The sequence below is a fragment of the Nothobranchius furzeri genome, chromosome 15, assembly GCF_043380555.1.
Source record: "Nothobranchius furzeri strain GRZ-AD chromosome 15, NfurGRZ-RIMD1, whole genome shotgun sequence".
In the NCBI taxonomy this organism is placed as follows: Eukaryota; Metazoa; Chordata; class Actinopteri; order Cyprinodontiformes; family Nothobranchiidae; genus Nothobranchius; species Nothobranchius furzeri.
Window position 1 is genome coordinate 51,721,487 of NC_091755.1, and position 14,790 is coordinate 51,736,276.

At 41.8% G+C, this 14,790-nt stretch overlaps 1 protein-coding gene across 1 annotated transcript in view; it reads right to left on the reverse strand.

Moving 5' to 3' along the window:
* ctnnbl1 (catenin, beta like 1) overlaps nt 1-14,790 on the reverse strand; it is a 103,704-nt gene that overhangs the window by 4,871 nt on the left and 84,043 nt on the right. The window contains exons 14-15 of the mRNA XM_015968564.3: nt 12,737-12,874; nt 9,321-9,393 (exon numbers count right to left, since the gene is read on the reverse strand). Coding sequence (XP_015824050.1) covers nt 9,321-9,393; nt 12,737-12,874 — 211 coding nt within the window. The remainder of the gene's footprint in view (nt 1-9,320; nt 9,394-12,736; nt 12,875-14,790) is intronic.

Sequence of the window (14,790 nt, forward strand, 5' to 3'; positions counted from 1 at the left end):
TTTCTTCTTGTGCTTTTAATTGATTATCAGCAAACTGAACATGCTAACAGCGAGCATTACAGCTAACAGCCATAAAGCAGGTAAAGAGCTCCCCCTAGAACACCTACCCACTCCACAAAATGATTTAGTGTGGTTTTTGGTCAGCAGAGGGCTGCAGAATGGTGATACATATGAAACCGGTCAACTTTCTAACCCAACAATCACTGAGATCAATGTTAATGCTCTAGCTCACAGTGAAAAATAAATAAATAAATAAACTATCTATTGTTACTTTAAGTTGAACCTGCCACGTTAGGCCTGCTTGCTTATGAAATTCTGGCTTTTTTACAATTTTTTTCCTTACAATGTGCAGATATTAAAGCAACATTCACTGGCACTAGGGATGGACAATATATCAGCATTAATATCGGTATAAGCAGATGTTAGTAATTTTTTAGCATATCGGTACTGGTTCGATTAATAAAATCGGGCTGATATTAACTAATTCACTGCCAATGATGACATTGGCATTTTTTTACTGTGTGGGCATCAGAACGAGCCCCCGCGCCGAGAGAACGAACATCTCAGCTCTAAAGTCGACCTTCGTCCACATACGTCACAGGTCACGTGATCAGGAAGCAGAAAATCCATGTGTTAGGAGATCGTTTTGGGCCACTGCTGTAAAAAAAGTGAAGCGCGAACCGGAAAAGCTTCTGCCGATCACAATTCAACAACGGAATATGAAAGAACGGATAACGCGCGGATTCTTCCTGATGTAAGGGGTGAGTCTCCGCTTTGTTTTGGTAGTTTGCGCGTCGACATCATCCTAGCATGCAACGTTCTATGACTCTTAAAAAAACTGCAAAAACAGTGAGAAACGATGGCAGCGAAGGGCTTTAGCGATCAGGAAACAGCTGGCAGCGAATGAGTCAACAACCAATATTTTTTCCATCTTGTCTCCATTTGTTTGCCTGTTTCAGAGGGTGGGGGTGGGGGGGTGGGGGGGGATGTGTAATTGTTTCGTCATAACAGTGAATGTGATCATCTCAGAACCGTAAATGTCTGTGGTGTGTGTACATAATAACATAAATTCAGCTTTAATAATTTTCATTCTATACAAAAGCTGCTGATTTTAGAAGCATTAATGTCAGTATATCGGCATCGGCAAATATCGGTTATTGGCCACAACAGTGATCTTAATATCGGATATCGGTATCGGCCAAAAAATGTCATATTGGTGCATCACTGATCGGCACAAAGCCTTACTGGTCCTGATGTTGCAAAACAAGCTCAAGCCATGATACTTCCACCACACCGTTTCCTGTGTCTGACTGTAGTCAGTGTTTCTGTGCCATGCCAAATGACTGAGCAAAATACATAAATATGCTTGTTTAACTTTGTTATGTGAATGACTGGAGTCAACTCCATCAGTCTAAAATGGCTTGCAGGGTGAAAGAAAGAATACGACCTTTTATGTGATGCGATGTGATTTCAGCCACTGAAAGGATTTCTCTTTTCAGAACCTACTGTCCAACAACTGCACCAAACCAACCCTCCAGGTGAAGAGGAAAAGAAGTTTGAGTTTCTTTCTCAAACACAATTTTGTGCAATTCACTGATGAACAATACTTTAACACAACAGCTTCTGTCCCTTTTTTTTGTCACAAGCCGAGAGTAAACTACAAACATGTTCCAGGAAAAGACTGATGTGTTAAGTGATCAGAGTTGTTATACCGCATCTCCTGCTCCATAGCGGTCACGTTTTTAGGCTGTGTGACTTCTGCAGGGTTTGTTCTTCAACAACAAAAGTTCTGTTCTAGAGCTCAACACCGTAAACAAATCTATAAGAAAAAGCATTTTGTATCATTTGACTTTGCACTCTTAGTTATCCTGATCTCTGGTTTTAGAGACTTGTTTCCCCTACAACATCCTTCTCTGTTGAGAGTCAAAATGGAATCAAGTCCATGAATGCTAAGTGACAGTGTGACGTAGATCTGTCAGGATTTTCTAAACCTAGAGGTTCACCGTCTTTTTTCTATCAGAAGCTAATGCAGGAGATAGGTGTAGGAGACTATTTTCATGTTTAGTCTGTATGTAAAATTCAGAATGATCGATTATAATTAGAAATAATAATTAAAAAATGTTTTTCTGTGAAGTATCACTTTAAAAATAAGGTAGGAGCTCCTGCAAAAGCTTTTCAAGAAAGCTATATTTTGAAATTAAACAATTCAAAAGTCCAACCTCCTTTCTCCTGGCACCTCCCCTGAGCCACTCCTCCACGATACAGAAGAATGTCAGACGCATTAGCTTCTTTCCAACAACCATAAAAACAGAACTTTGTCTTACCTTTTCAACCTGTTGGCACCATTCCTGCCACAATTTTTAACGTCATGCACTTATGTAGCTGTATAAATATTTAGTTTGCTTGCTAATACAGCTCGCAGTTCAAATGCCCTGAGCCAAGAACATGGTTCATTCAAAGAGGCGTATGCACAAAGGGTAGAGGGATAACCAGAGGGCCGTTCGATGGATGGATCAGTATCCAGTCATTTAAAATGGGACGATAACAATAATTGGATGAGGTTTGTCCATTAGTTCACATTTCAGAAGTAATTTAAATTGTTTATTTTTTAACACAAAAATGTATTTATTAGTTGCCATATTTATGTGCAGAGTGTTTCAAGCAATATGGCAAAACATATTCCAGAAGCTCCAAGTCCCAGAGATCCAGGAGTTGCCCCAGAGCACAGGAACTCCAGGGAGACTGCGACCAGAAAAGCCCCCGCTCCCCTCGGGAGGCACAGAGGATCGACCCGGGGGGCCACAACCAGCAGCCGGCAGTCCCGGGAGATATCGGCGGCAAGCCCACAGGCCCGCCCGCAGCCTCCCACCCTCTAGTCGGCCGAGCCCGAGACTCCCTCCGTCTCCTGCACATCTTTAGGGGGCAGGTCTGTGGCCCCTCACACTCTCTATTGGATGCTCCTATAGAGAAACCTTACATAAACAAGCGCGGGTACACACACAGGTGCTCACAAGGTGCTCTCATAAGTATGGACTTGGGCACGTTCAACACATGTCTTAAGGCTGTGGTTGGCACTTAATGCACTGTGATGTATTATTGTGTGACTGTTCAGTTAAACAATGTTGATTTTATATTTAATCATCAAGTTGACGCAGTGATAGCTTGATCTTGTATTCCATGCTTTCGTTCTTTTTTAAACACAGAAACAGTTTTGTTTACCTGTTTGTAGCTACGGTTTCGCCGACAGCTGCCGGCTTCTTCAGGCTGACGCTGATGGTGGCGCGTCACTTCCTTCTCCGTTTATCTGCGGGCAGCAGAGGACGTTGTCGCCCTCTACTGCCCGCTCTCCCCTCTCCGACGATGCAGTCCCATGCGTGGTCCAGCATGTAAACTCCGTCGTCCCTGTTCATGGTCCCACATCCACGTCTCCTTATCTCTATTGCTTCCTTGATCCATCTTTTGTATTTTTGTTGTTCAGTGGTTATGATCCGTGTGCTGTCCCAGTCCATTATATGGTTTTCTCTTAAGCAATGATCTGTTACGGCTGACTTTTTTATTGTACTTTCTGCTTCTTCTTTTGCTGTTCTTGTGTGTTTACGATTTGCCTCTTTCTCACACTCCTTTCTGTGTTCTATTGTCTGTGTATTGAGTTGGCGTCCGGTTTCTCCTACTGTATGTATGTTTTATTGCATATTTTGCATGGGATTTCGTAGATGACTCCACATTTTTGTCCAGCTGATATTTTGTCTTTTGGGTGTACTAATCTGTTTCTAACTGTTGTGTATGGCTTTGTTGGTGTGTTTATGTTGTGTTTTTTCATTGTTGCTCTTATTTTTTCCGTTATGCCTCTGATGTATGGTAGGGTTATCACTGGTTTTGGTTCTTGTCTTTCTGGGTTTCTGGTTCTTTTTTTGGGTTGTTCTTTGCTTTCTGTTTTTGTTTGTTGTTTTCCTTTGTTTATTGCCCATGTCGGGTATCTGCAGGTCTTTAAAGCGTGTTGTATGTGTCTGTCCTCTTGTTTACGGTCTCTCTCTTCTGTTATTATGTTTGCTCGGTGATATAATGTTCTGATTACTGACATTTTGTGTATGGTGGGGTGTTCTGATGTCCATAATAAATATTGGTCTGTGTGTGTTGGTTTCCTGTATGTGTTTATGTTTAGGGTCCCGTCGGTCTGCCTGGTGATTTTCATGTCCATAAATGCTATGCTGCCTTCTGTTTCTAACTCATAAGTGAATTTTATGTTGCCCGTGTCGTCAATATTGTTTAAGTGTTGTGTTAGTGTTTCTGTTTGACCTTTTGGTATGATTTCCACTATGTCGTCTACGTAGCGTTTCCATAGTTTTATTTTGCAGTTTGGGGGGGCGGTGGCTATGGCAACGTCCTCTGCTGCCCGCAGATAAACGGAGAAGGAAGTGACGCGCCACCATCAGCGTCAGCCTGAAGAAGCCGGCAGCTGTCGGCGAAACCGTAGCTACAAACAGGTAAACAAAACTGTTTCTGTGTTTAAAAAAGAACGAAAGCATGGATTTACAAAGACACAGCAAGAACACACCTAAGTTGATCTTGTATTGTTGTTGTGTCCCATTTTTTTTCTTCTCTCTTTCTGCAGGTCTAGAAGCAGACTCTTGTTCATTATTGTTTATTTTTGTGGAACCCCCCCCCCCTTTGTCTTTTCCTTTCTCTTTCACCTCTGACTCCGTGTCTGGTCGGAATTACAAAGCATTAAAAAACAGGAACAATAAAGTTTTAAGTATCAGGCGTGACATTAAAAGCAGACGCTTTGATGCTCCACCTGAGAGTAAATCTGTAAGGCTTGTTACCAGCATTCAGACATCAATTCTGTTTGCTTCACAGCCAGACAGGACACGGGGAAAAAAAAAATCATATTTCAGGAAAACTGCTTCTACCCCACCTTTGTTAAAGAAAACAAAACAAAAATTTGATCTTTCTGTGAGTGACATAAATCATTAATATCTGTAAATCCTTAAATCTCGCTGGGGACAAAGTCACAACGTGAGTGACGATGAGCTAAAGCCAATAAATCTCAGAACCGCTGAGACGATGACACACCTAACCCTTTTCTGAAAGTTTTAAGTTGCCTAACACACAGCAGGAGTCACACGCAGCTATATTCAGGTGGTCGGATAATCCGACACTAGCCCATTAAAGATTCGTATAGATTTTAAACTCGTTAATCTAAAAGGTTTATGACAAAATGACTAAACTAAGGAACGCACACAAGATAAGAAGTCAACTGAAAAACAAGAAGGAAAAATAAATGCCATCAAGGTCGGTCATTTCAAACATAAATATGTAAAAATCCTAATGAAAATATTACATATAAACACACAATCCAGTTAGCAAGCAAAAACAGAGTGGACCGAGAGTCCACTAGTGCATGCAAATATGCAGATGACAACAAAAGTGGCACCCAGCCACAACAAATTCCCACTGGTGTATACACACACACACACACAGGAGAACTGCCACACTCGCTGGCAAGTGTGACGGATGACTCTATCTACAGCGTTACATGCCACGAGGGCCAGAGGGTGTGTGATCGGAGCCGCGTCCTCGGGCTTTATCCGACAATGAAACAGGAAGGATGGATGTTGCGTGAGGACAAAAATAGCACGCCCGCTACACGTCTGAAAAACAAATACAGCGGGGCAGGACATCTTTGGATAAGTAGAACAAACGTGAATGACGAGCCAGGTTTCTCACTGAGAGGAAATGATTGAATTGCTGGAAAATTGCCTGCCGTTATGCATTTCAGTCCATGGTTTTACCATCTGAATGTTGACAATATGAATGAAAACAAACGAAACAGGTCTTATTAGATGTTTCAGATACTTTATAGCTACTGTCTGTTTTTCCTATCTGGATACAGGGAGTAAATAAGCAGTTAGATCACATGTATTGACGTAATTCACATAGATATGAAGTCGCATCACTTCAATAGTATTTTATTTTGAAAATTACCAGAGGTTTTTACACTGAAATCGTGTGTGATTTCCTGTCTCACCCAATGTTAACTGCGGGAATTATCATGTCCCGGAAGTGGCTGGCGGCAAAAATAGAACCCGATCCAATCTTTAGCGGTGCTGCGACCCCCCCCCCCCAATGGATTCTATTTGAAGCAGTGACGTCCCGCTGCTGTTCTGCACCGCTGATGCTTCCAGTGTGAAGTAGGGGTTACGTTGCTGCGTGGGGATTTTCGCCCATTTATGTGGGATTCGGCCACATAGGAAGATCGACCTGACAAATGTGTAAGTACAGCATTTCAATCTGAATTTAGTAAAAATGTTTACTAGGTCACTCTAAAACCTTCATTCCTATTATAAACCAATGAGGAATGGCAGTACCAACATTTCCTCCTATAATTTCTGTTCAGCTACTGTATTACGTATCATTTTCCTTTTCTAATCCATAATCAGTTCCATGTATACAGTGATCCTTTGTTTATTGCGGTAGATGCGTTCCAGACCTGGCCGCGATAGGTGAAAATCCGCGAAGTAGGGACACCATATTTACAGTACAGTACTATATTGAATTATCGTATGATCACATTCTCTTTTTGTGGGTAAAACTCAAGAAAAAAAATGTTTACTTGGTTTTTTTATAGTTTTATTACAAAAAGTGCATTTTATGATGAAATTGATGAAAAAAACAGGAATTTCTTGATATTTCGCATAGAAAAATGCCGCAAATCGGTGAAAAAAACAGCGAATCGGCAAATTTCCCTTGGATAAGGCTCCAAAGAAAAAATCCGCAAAGTCGTGAATCCGCGATAAACGAATCGCGAAGTAGCGAGGGATCACTGTACTTCTTCCACATAGAAAAGTTAAATCTGTTCAACATAGAAGCTTTCAGCAGGTTTTCTTTGTTTACTGCATGCCACAAGGCTGCTTCGAAAGCCTCACACACCTCGATACAAGCACTCAAGCTAACGATAACATGACTCAGCTGCAAGCAGAGCACGTCAGATGTTGTGCTGTTGGCTTCAAAGGCGTAAACAAAGTCTCCAGGCAATCCTGCCATCAGAAGAACTGAAACCCCTGTGGATGAGTTTTGTTTTAAAATAAATGTTCCACCACAGAGAGGAAAGTCTTTATATTGGCATGATGTGCAACTAAAGCGGCCCACGGGCCAGAGCTCTGCAGAAGCTGTGCTGCTCAGAGACAGAAATTTAGGAAGCTTTAATTCACAGTCACTAAAAGTACTTTTGTGTTTTCCCCATTATCAGAAACTGCTGGTTCATTTGTTGAAGTCAGAATTCCATTCGTGTTTTCCATCAATGGTTTCGGCCGGTCCAACTACAACAAACGTGGTTTCACACTTGTAGTTACTACTAAGGAGGAGCAAAAGGACCAGAAAAGTCCTTTAAACAATCAACCCCCGTTTTTAACCAGAGGAAACTCTAGCTCTAATCGTTAAAGTGGTTCTATAATTTAAAGCTGCATTTACTTTGGAGTTGTTGAGTATAGGCAGCTTGGGGTGTTTAATGTACCATACAAAAACGTCCATGTCGTCTCCAACTCGCTTTCCTATGCAAATTAGCTATTTTGCGATAGCCATGGGGAAAAGCTGGTGTAGCATGTCTTTGGCATAGAAACACTCCCTTAAATTTGCATGGCCCAACCCATTTCAATGTCAGCAATTTATAAATGTTGGGGCGGTAACGCGAACTGCAGAACTACACTAGCCTGAGATGCAACTGCTAATGTTGAATGGCATAGCTTGCTTATTGAGTTATCCGGACACACAGCTGTACAGAACCATCAGGCAAAACCAGCCAATCACCATGCAGCTAATTTAATATTCATGTCGTGGCTGAGTGAATGGGGCTAACCAGTCTTTCCATTGTAGGTCTTAGCTGGGGTTGTATTTGACCATTTATCAGGCTCCTGGGCCATTTAGAGCCCCAATAAAGTTTTTGTATGCTTTATAGAGGCTCAAAGAGCAGCTAACAATTGCAAAAAGTTGATGTTCTAGAACACCTATAAGACTACAAACTCCCTCTGATCTAATAAACATGAGCATACAAGCAACTTGTTGGGCAACAAGACAGAAATGGCACAAAATATTTAGACCACCTCAAAAGTGAGAGGAAGGACCACAAGTAAAGAAACTTGAATTTTCTAAATAAAAGCATGCTAGTTTAATCAAGCAGACCTTCAAAGTACAACTGCGAACTTATACATGAACATAATACAGGCTCTATCAATGGGGAGATATTTTTAGTATAGACTATTGTTGATTTTGTACCTGGGTATATATGATCTGAACAGGAGGCTGGAAATGTGAGGGATTTATTTAAACTTCAAAATAGGGCCCTGCACGGGCCTAAAATCTGAGCCCGTGTCCGGCCCGGCCCGAGGGGGTGGAGCCCCAGCCCGACCCGGTCCGAAAAGGTTTTAAGGATTCTCTGGCCCGACCCGAGACACTTTTTTTTAACCTTTCATAATGTTTTAGTGTGATAGAATGCTCAGCATTCTAATTATCTGAGAGAAACGTTCTGCAGTAAAAAAAAAGAAAAAAAAAAAAAGAAAGAAAAACAGCATCAATGCAGCTTTTTTTCTAACAGAGCGTATTTTTCGAGCGGCAGATGAAATTTACGAACGCTATATTAATTGGATGCGTTTGTAAATTTAATCTGCTCTGAAAATGCGCTTTTGTGCAATTAGAAAAAAAAGCAGCATTCTCATTTTCTAACTGGAGAGCGCATTTTCAGAGCGGCAGATTAAATAAACGCCCCCAATTAATAAAGCGTTTGTAAATTTAATCTGCCGCTCTGAAAATGCGCTCTCCAGTTAGAAATAAACCAGCAATGAATGCTGTATTTTTTTAACTGCAGAGCGAATTTATTCACAGAAAAACAGAATGCTGCCGTTTTCATCAGAATAAACGAATGGCTTCTGTCATCAAAGTGGACATAAAATGGCATATTAGAACAGGGGCACATGTTTCAATCAGCAGTTTGAGAATTCGTTTATAAAGGCGCATTTATAAACCACACAGACCTTAACTGAGCTAACGGGTGCTGGAGCGTGAGAAGCAGGCAGGTGCTGCTGCGTTTAAGTGTTTCCGTTATTTTTTATGAATTCGATTAAAAATAAAGGCGCCCGGCCCGGCCTGTGTCCGAGGTAATTACACAGTAGTTGGCCCGAAGCCCGGCCCTTGGGCTGTCGGGACGAGCCGACCCGAGGGCCTAGGGCTTCAGTGCAGGGCTCTACTTCAAAATATCGTTTAATGAAGAGCTGAAGATGATTGTGAACCCCAAAACGATTTCCATTTCAGAAACAGCAATTACTCACCTCTCAGGATGTGGCGCACTATTTTAATAGATCCTCCTCTGACATTAAGAATTTGATGAACTCTCTGATGCAACTAGAAGGAAGGAAAAAATAAACTTAAATCACAATATCTTTAGTACATTTTAAATGTAGTTTTATTTAATGTACTGTTGTGTTTTTAGCATTTTTAGTGTCCGTTTTTTGTTTTTTTCCTACATGTTTTGCTAAATTATTTTCTGTGCAACTCAAACTTGAAATATAATCTATTCACTTTGTGATCTAGAGCAGGGATTCCCAAAGTGTGGTGTGCGCACCCCCAGGGGTGCGCGAGCTGCCGCTAGGGTGAAAAGTGTAATGGCTGTGGAGCTCAGAGAAGTCTGTCATACGTCACCATTAGCGTAGCCAGAAACTCATTTGTGGGTGGGCCTAAGAAAAAGTAAGTGGGCCCAATAAATGCAATTGAAAACAAGTATATTTTGCGCGCGCGCGCGTGTGTCCTCAGCATGTGCCCTAGCTTCATAATAACAATGCGCCGAGCTTCACCACTCTGGCCTGCGCACGCCAATATGTTCCGTATTTGATCATTTTTATCGATGTTGGAGAAATCTGAAGGTGGCGAGTCATTCTGGCAGATTGTAATTAACACTGTGTCTCTTGCAGGTGTTCTGACATTGTAAACCTCACACACAGAACATTATGGATGTAACTAAATAAATCAAGAAATGATTCCCATCTGAGCATTTTAGCATTATTATATTATTATATTAGCACCAGGCGCATTGCAAGCTTTTCAAAAGTGTGGGGGATGTTGTCTGTGCCTAAAATAATTTCATGTTATTCATCTTGTTAGTTTAATTTCCATAATAGCGGAGCAGGTGAGAATTTTAGATGTGTCACGCATGTCTCCGTTTTAAACATGTTTAAACTGTTCAGAGTACAAATCCAGGCTCTGTCTCGTTAGATCGGTGTAACTAATGTCTGTACTGAATGAAACTTTACATTAAACCATGTTGAAAAGAAAAGGATCTGATTAAATCGTTTCCCCCTCATTTACAGTCACGGAGTACAGCACAGTGCGCATGGCTCTGGGGTTAATCAAGTTTAGTTGTTTCTCTTTGCAACAATCTTCATAGGAAGGTAAAACAGTTAAATGGCAGGTTACAGATATTTCCATTTGACTGTTTATTTTGACTGATAAACTCAAGGATGTTGGTTGTTTTGAAAGACTTACCCCGACGCACACTGATGCACACACAGATGAGCTGACATTTTAATGGTTATGCACATCGTGGAGGTAACTAAATCAATCAAGAAATGATTCCCATCAGAACATCAGAGCTTTATACTGGACACTGTGCTCAGCACGGCTCGGAGCGCACACGGTGGACAGTGGGCTGAAGATCTGTAGAGGGGAGCGCAGCGCAGAACCACAGCGCATGCGGTAAGATTTCCTCCCACTGAAACGGTCTGGAAAGCCGGTCTCGCTGAGGGATGTGTCACTTGGAAAAATGTTCGCTGATTATGAAACTTTGGCTGAACAGCGCTTGTTCCCGTCTGATATGGAGACGCATGACGCATCCAGTCTGAGGCAGAATAGCCTCTTCAGCTCAGAAAGCTCCTGTAGAGACATTTGATCACGCACAAAGTTTATGTGGAGCAGAAGCGGTCTGCCCACGGCAGGTGAATGTTCCTAGCCTACATGAAGTGAAACTGTTTAATTGTAACATTAATGTGTTACTGGACACGCTGGTCTGGTTGGTTAGAAGGAAGGAGAGAGCTCTGGCCACAGGTTAAACGTTCCTACTTTAAGAAAACTGTTAAATTGCATTGTTTATGTGCTACCTGGGCACTCTAAATATTTATTTAAAATTAAATCAAAGGAAATTGTAATGGTATTGAATGTTTATTAATTACTATTTAAAAAATGAAAGTGATGGGGAAAAAGGTCGATCATATTTTTTTAACCCTGTCTGTTTAGCTTGATGTCTGATATATATATATAGCCATGCCCTGATGTGGGGGCTGGGGGGTGCGTCGACATGGTCGGGACATGGAAGGGGGTGCGCGGCTAAATAAGTTTGGGAACCACTGATCTAGAGCAATATTTACATTTTTATTTATTCATAGTTTTTCAAGTTCAGATTTTGTATCATTGAATCTGACGTGTAAATGGGACAAATAACCTAAACCAACATCTTGTTGTTTGTGAATAAAGACAGCTTGGGTGGTCAAAAGTAGCATGCCAAAAAGTCTAAGCTGTGTGTGTGACCTGCTTTTTATGTAAATTAGAAAGTTTAATAATGCAAGAAAATACTTATTTTCTGAGAAATCTCTCATAAAACATCACAGTGTGGAGCCCTTCCTCCTCTAGTCTGCAGTCTCCAGTGTCTGAGGCATTCTGGTTTAAACCAACCAATCAGCAAGCAGCTCATTAGCATAATCATGTCCTGGCCAAGTGGGAGGGGTAAATAGCTCTTTTCAGAGCAAGGCTGATTTAGGGGTCTAGAATGGCTTGTATCAGGGCTCCTGGGACAGATGAAAGCCTAAAGAAAAATTCTTGTGCTTCTTAACGATTCAAAGCAGTGTTTTAGATTGCTGATAAACTGCATTCTTTGTCCCCTTTAAAGGCACACTTGAAGGTTTAGGCTTACTTTTAGCACCCCCTAGTGTCTGTTTAGTAGAGCCAAAATGAAACTTATCTCATTGCTGTGTGTTTGTCTTTTTAACACCTTAATCTAGCTGCAGAAACGCCTCCCTAGTCTTCCTTAGTGTCTACAGGTGTGATTCATCCCTAAATTAAACCAGCTGTGTTCATGATCTTAAACATGCAGAAAATGTGCTGGAAGCAGACTGCAGCGCCAGGTATGTCAGCTCTATTTATTTCCCAAGTCTAACAAGTGGCAGAACGCCACAGAGGGCGGTGGGGTCTGGGTGACATTTCATTATCTCTGTAAAGGGTCATTTAGCACATACTGGCTCAAGAAAATGATGTAAAATATGAAAACATTGCATAGTATTCCTTTGATAAAAGCCCAACACTGGTTCTGATTGAAATAAACATTAAAAATGTATAATATGTATATGTGTATGTATAACAATTTCACCTTCTTAATGCAGATCAATGAAAGCAGGAAGTTGAGGTCAATATCAAACAAACTGGAATTTTAATGAATTATAGGAAATATTCTTTTATGTTGCTCGTTGAAAAGCACACGTTGACCTAAGCAAGTATAACATATTGTATACTTTAACACCAAAATCGGCATCCCAAGAGACCAGGTGAAGCCAGATTAGCGCTGAAAGGAGTAAGCTAGTTGGGAGCAGAACCCATGAAAACCGGCTGCTCTTGCAGTTCGCTTGATAGAATGTCTTAGCAATAATTGATTGTCGAGAAAACTAATTTTAGCCAGTGTCAGTGTGTGTTTGTGTGTGTGTACCTGTGAGATCCCTGAGTTGCTGATCTCCACCATAATATAGCAGAGCAACTGAAGAACAAACAGTCCGGCATCAAGACGGCGAAGATAGAACTCGTCTTCCATGCTGTCGTCAAGAATCTCCCCACGCCGAACCATTTCCTGCACACACACACACGCACACACACACACACACTCAGAATCAACTGAACCTTAACAACATGTAAACAAAAGGTTCTAACAAGAGAAGACCTGAGGCTAAATGTAATTTACGTGTTGTTTACCAGATTTTTCCACAAATCCATTTTCTGCATTGACTGGACACAAAGACAAATTGATTCCACGACTAAAATAGAAAAGCAGCAATACCAACACGTGTGTTTGCACACTTGCATAGTTATTCATCTCAACAGCCTTGTCAGTATGCCAATAACACAATGCTGCCAATAAGCACAGAGTCCACATTAATCATCATTAAAGATTAAGAGGGAGACCTAAGGGTGGTGAGCACAGAAGCTACTTCAGTAGCAGGATCATGCAGTGTTTCTGTTTTTTTTAACAGTTTAAAAATACAAACGATAATTACTCACTAAATATATTTTCTACCAGACATAAACATGCTTTTGTGACCTGCATTCTCAACATTTTAGGCAACTAAATGTGAGCGTAAATGATTTAATCACAAACTAAATCCAATTCTGAGGTCTGGCCTAGGAACTGGTCTCGTCTGAGAAGCCAAAACGTTTCCAGGTCATTTATGTTTATGTATTTAGCAGATGCTTTTGTCCAAAGCGACTTACAATTGACAATCGGCTTGTTGCCCTTGAGGCTAACAACAACAATAACGACAACAACAACAAACAATTTCCAGTCAATCGTAGGTGGCAGTGAGGCAGCATGATGAATCATGGAGAGGAGGGAACAAGGAGTGGACAGTAGAGAGGGGGACGGGTGCAGAGAGGGTGCTAGTTTAGAAGATGCTCTCTTAAGAGCAGGGTCTTCAGGAGTTTCTTGAAAATTGAAAAGGAAAACCCTGTTCTGGTAGAGTTTGGAAGGTCATTCCACATTTGTGGAACGATGCATGAGAAGAGTCTGGATTGTCCTGAGCGTGGTGTAGGCACTGCTAGCCGACGATCCTGTGATGACCGGAGCGGCCGGGCCGAGACGTAAGCCTTTGCAAGAGGATTCAGGTAGATGGGAGCCGTACCATCTCGGACTTTGTATGCTAGTGTTAGCAATTTGAATTTGATGCGTGCTGCTAGCGGTAGCCAGTGGAGCTCAATGAACAGAGGGGTGACGTGTGCTCTTTTTGGCTGATTGAAGACCAGATGCGCCGCTGCGTTCTGGACCATTTGAAGAGGTCTCACAGTACAGCCTGGAAGACCAGTTAGAAGGGCATTGCAGTAATCGAGGCGGGAGATGACAGTAGATTGCACCAGGAGCTGGATGGCATGTTGTGTTAGGTATGGTCTGATCTTTCGTATGCTATACAGCACAAAGCGGCATGAACGAGCAACAGAGGCAACATGATATTTAAAGCTCAGGTGTTCATCAATCACAACACCCAGATTTCGAACTGCCGTTGAAGGAGCCAGAGGTAGGAAGTCATTTTGGATTGAGATATTGTGCTGTATGGATGGTTTTGCTGGGATGACAAGTAGTTCAGTTTTAGAGAGGTTGAGTTGGAGATGGTGGGATTTCGTCCATTTTGGTATGTCAGAGAGACAGTTTGATTTTAGTGCAGAGACAGTGTGGTCGTCCGGTGGAAATGACAGATAGAGCTGGGTGTCGTCTGCATAGCAGTGGTAGGAGAAGCCATGTGATTGAATGATCTCACCCAGTGAGGTGGTGTAGATTGCAAAGAGAAGAGGTCCTAGTACAGAGCCCTGGGGGACTCCTGTGGCAAGATGGTGCACGGTAGAGGATTGTCCAAGCCAAGATACACTGAATGATCGTCCTGTGAGGTACGATTCAAACCAGGCGTGTGCTTTCTCTGTTATGCCCATGCTAGAGAGTGTGGACAAAAGGAAGCCATTTAAAGAAAAGGAAATACTTTGCATCAAGACTGCGAAACAGAA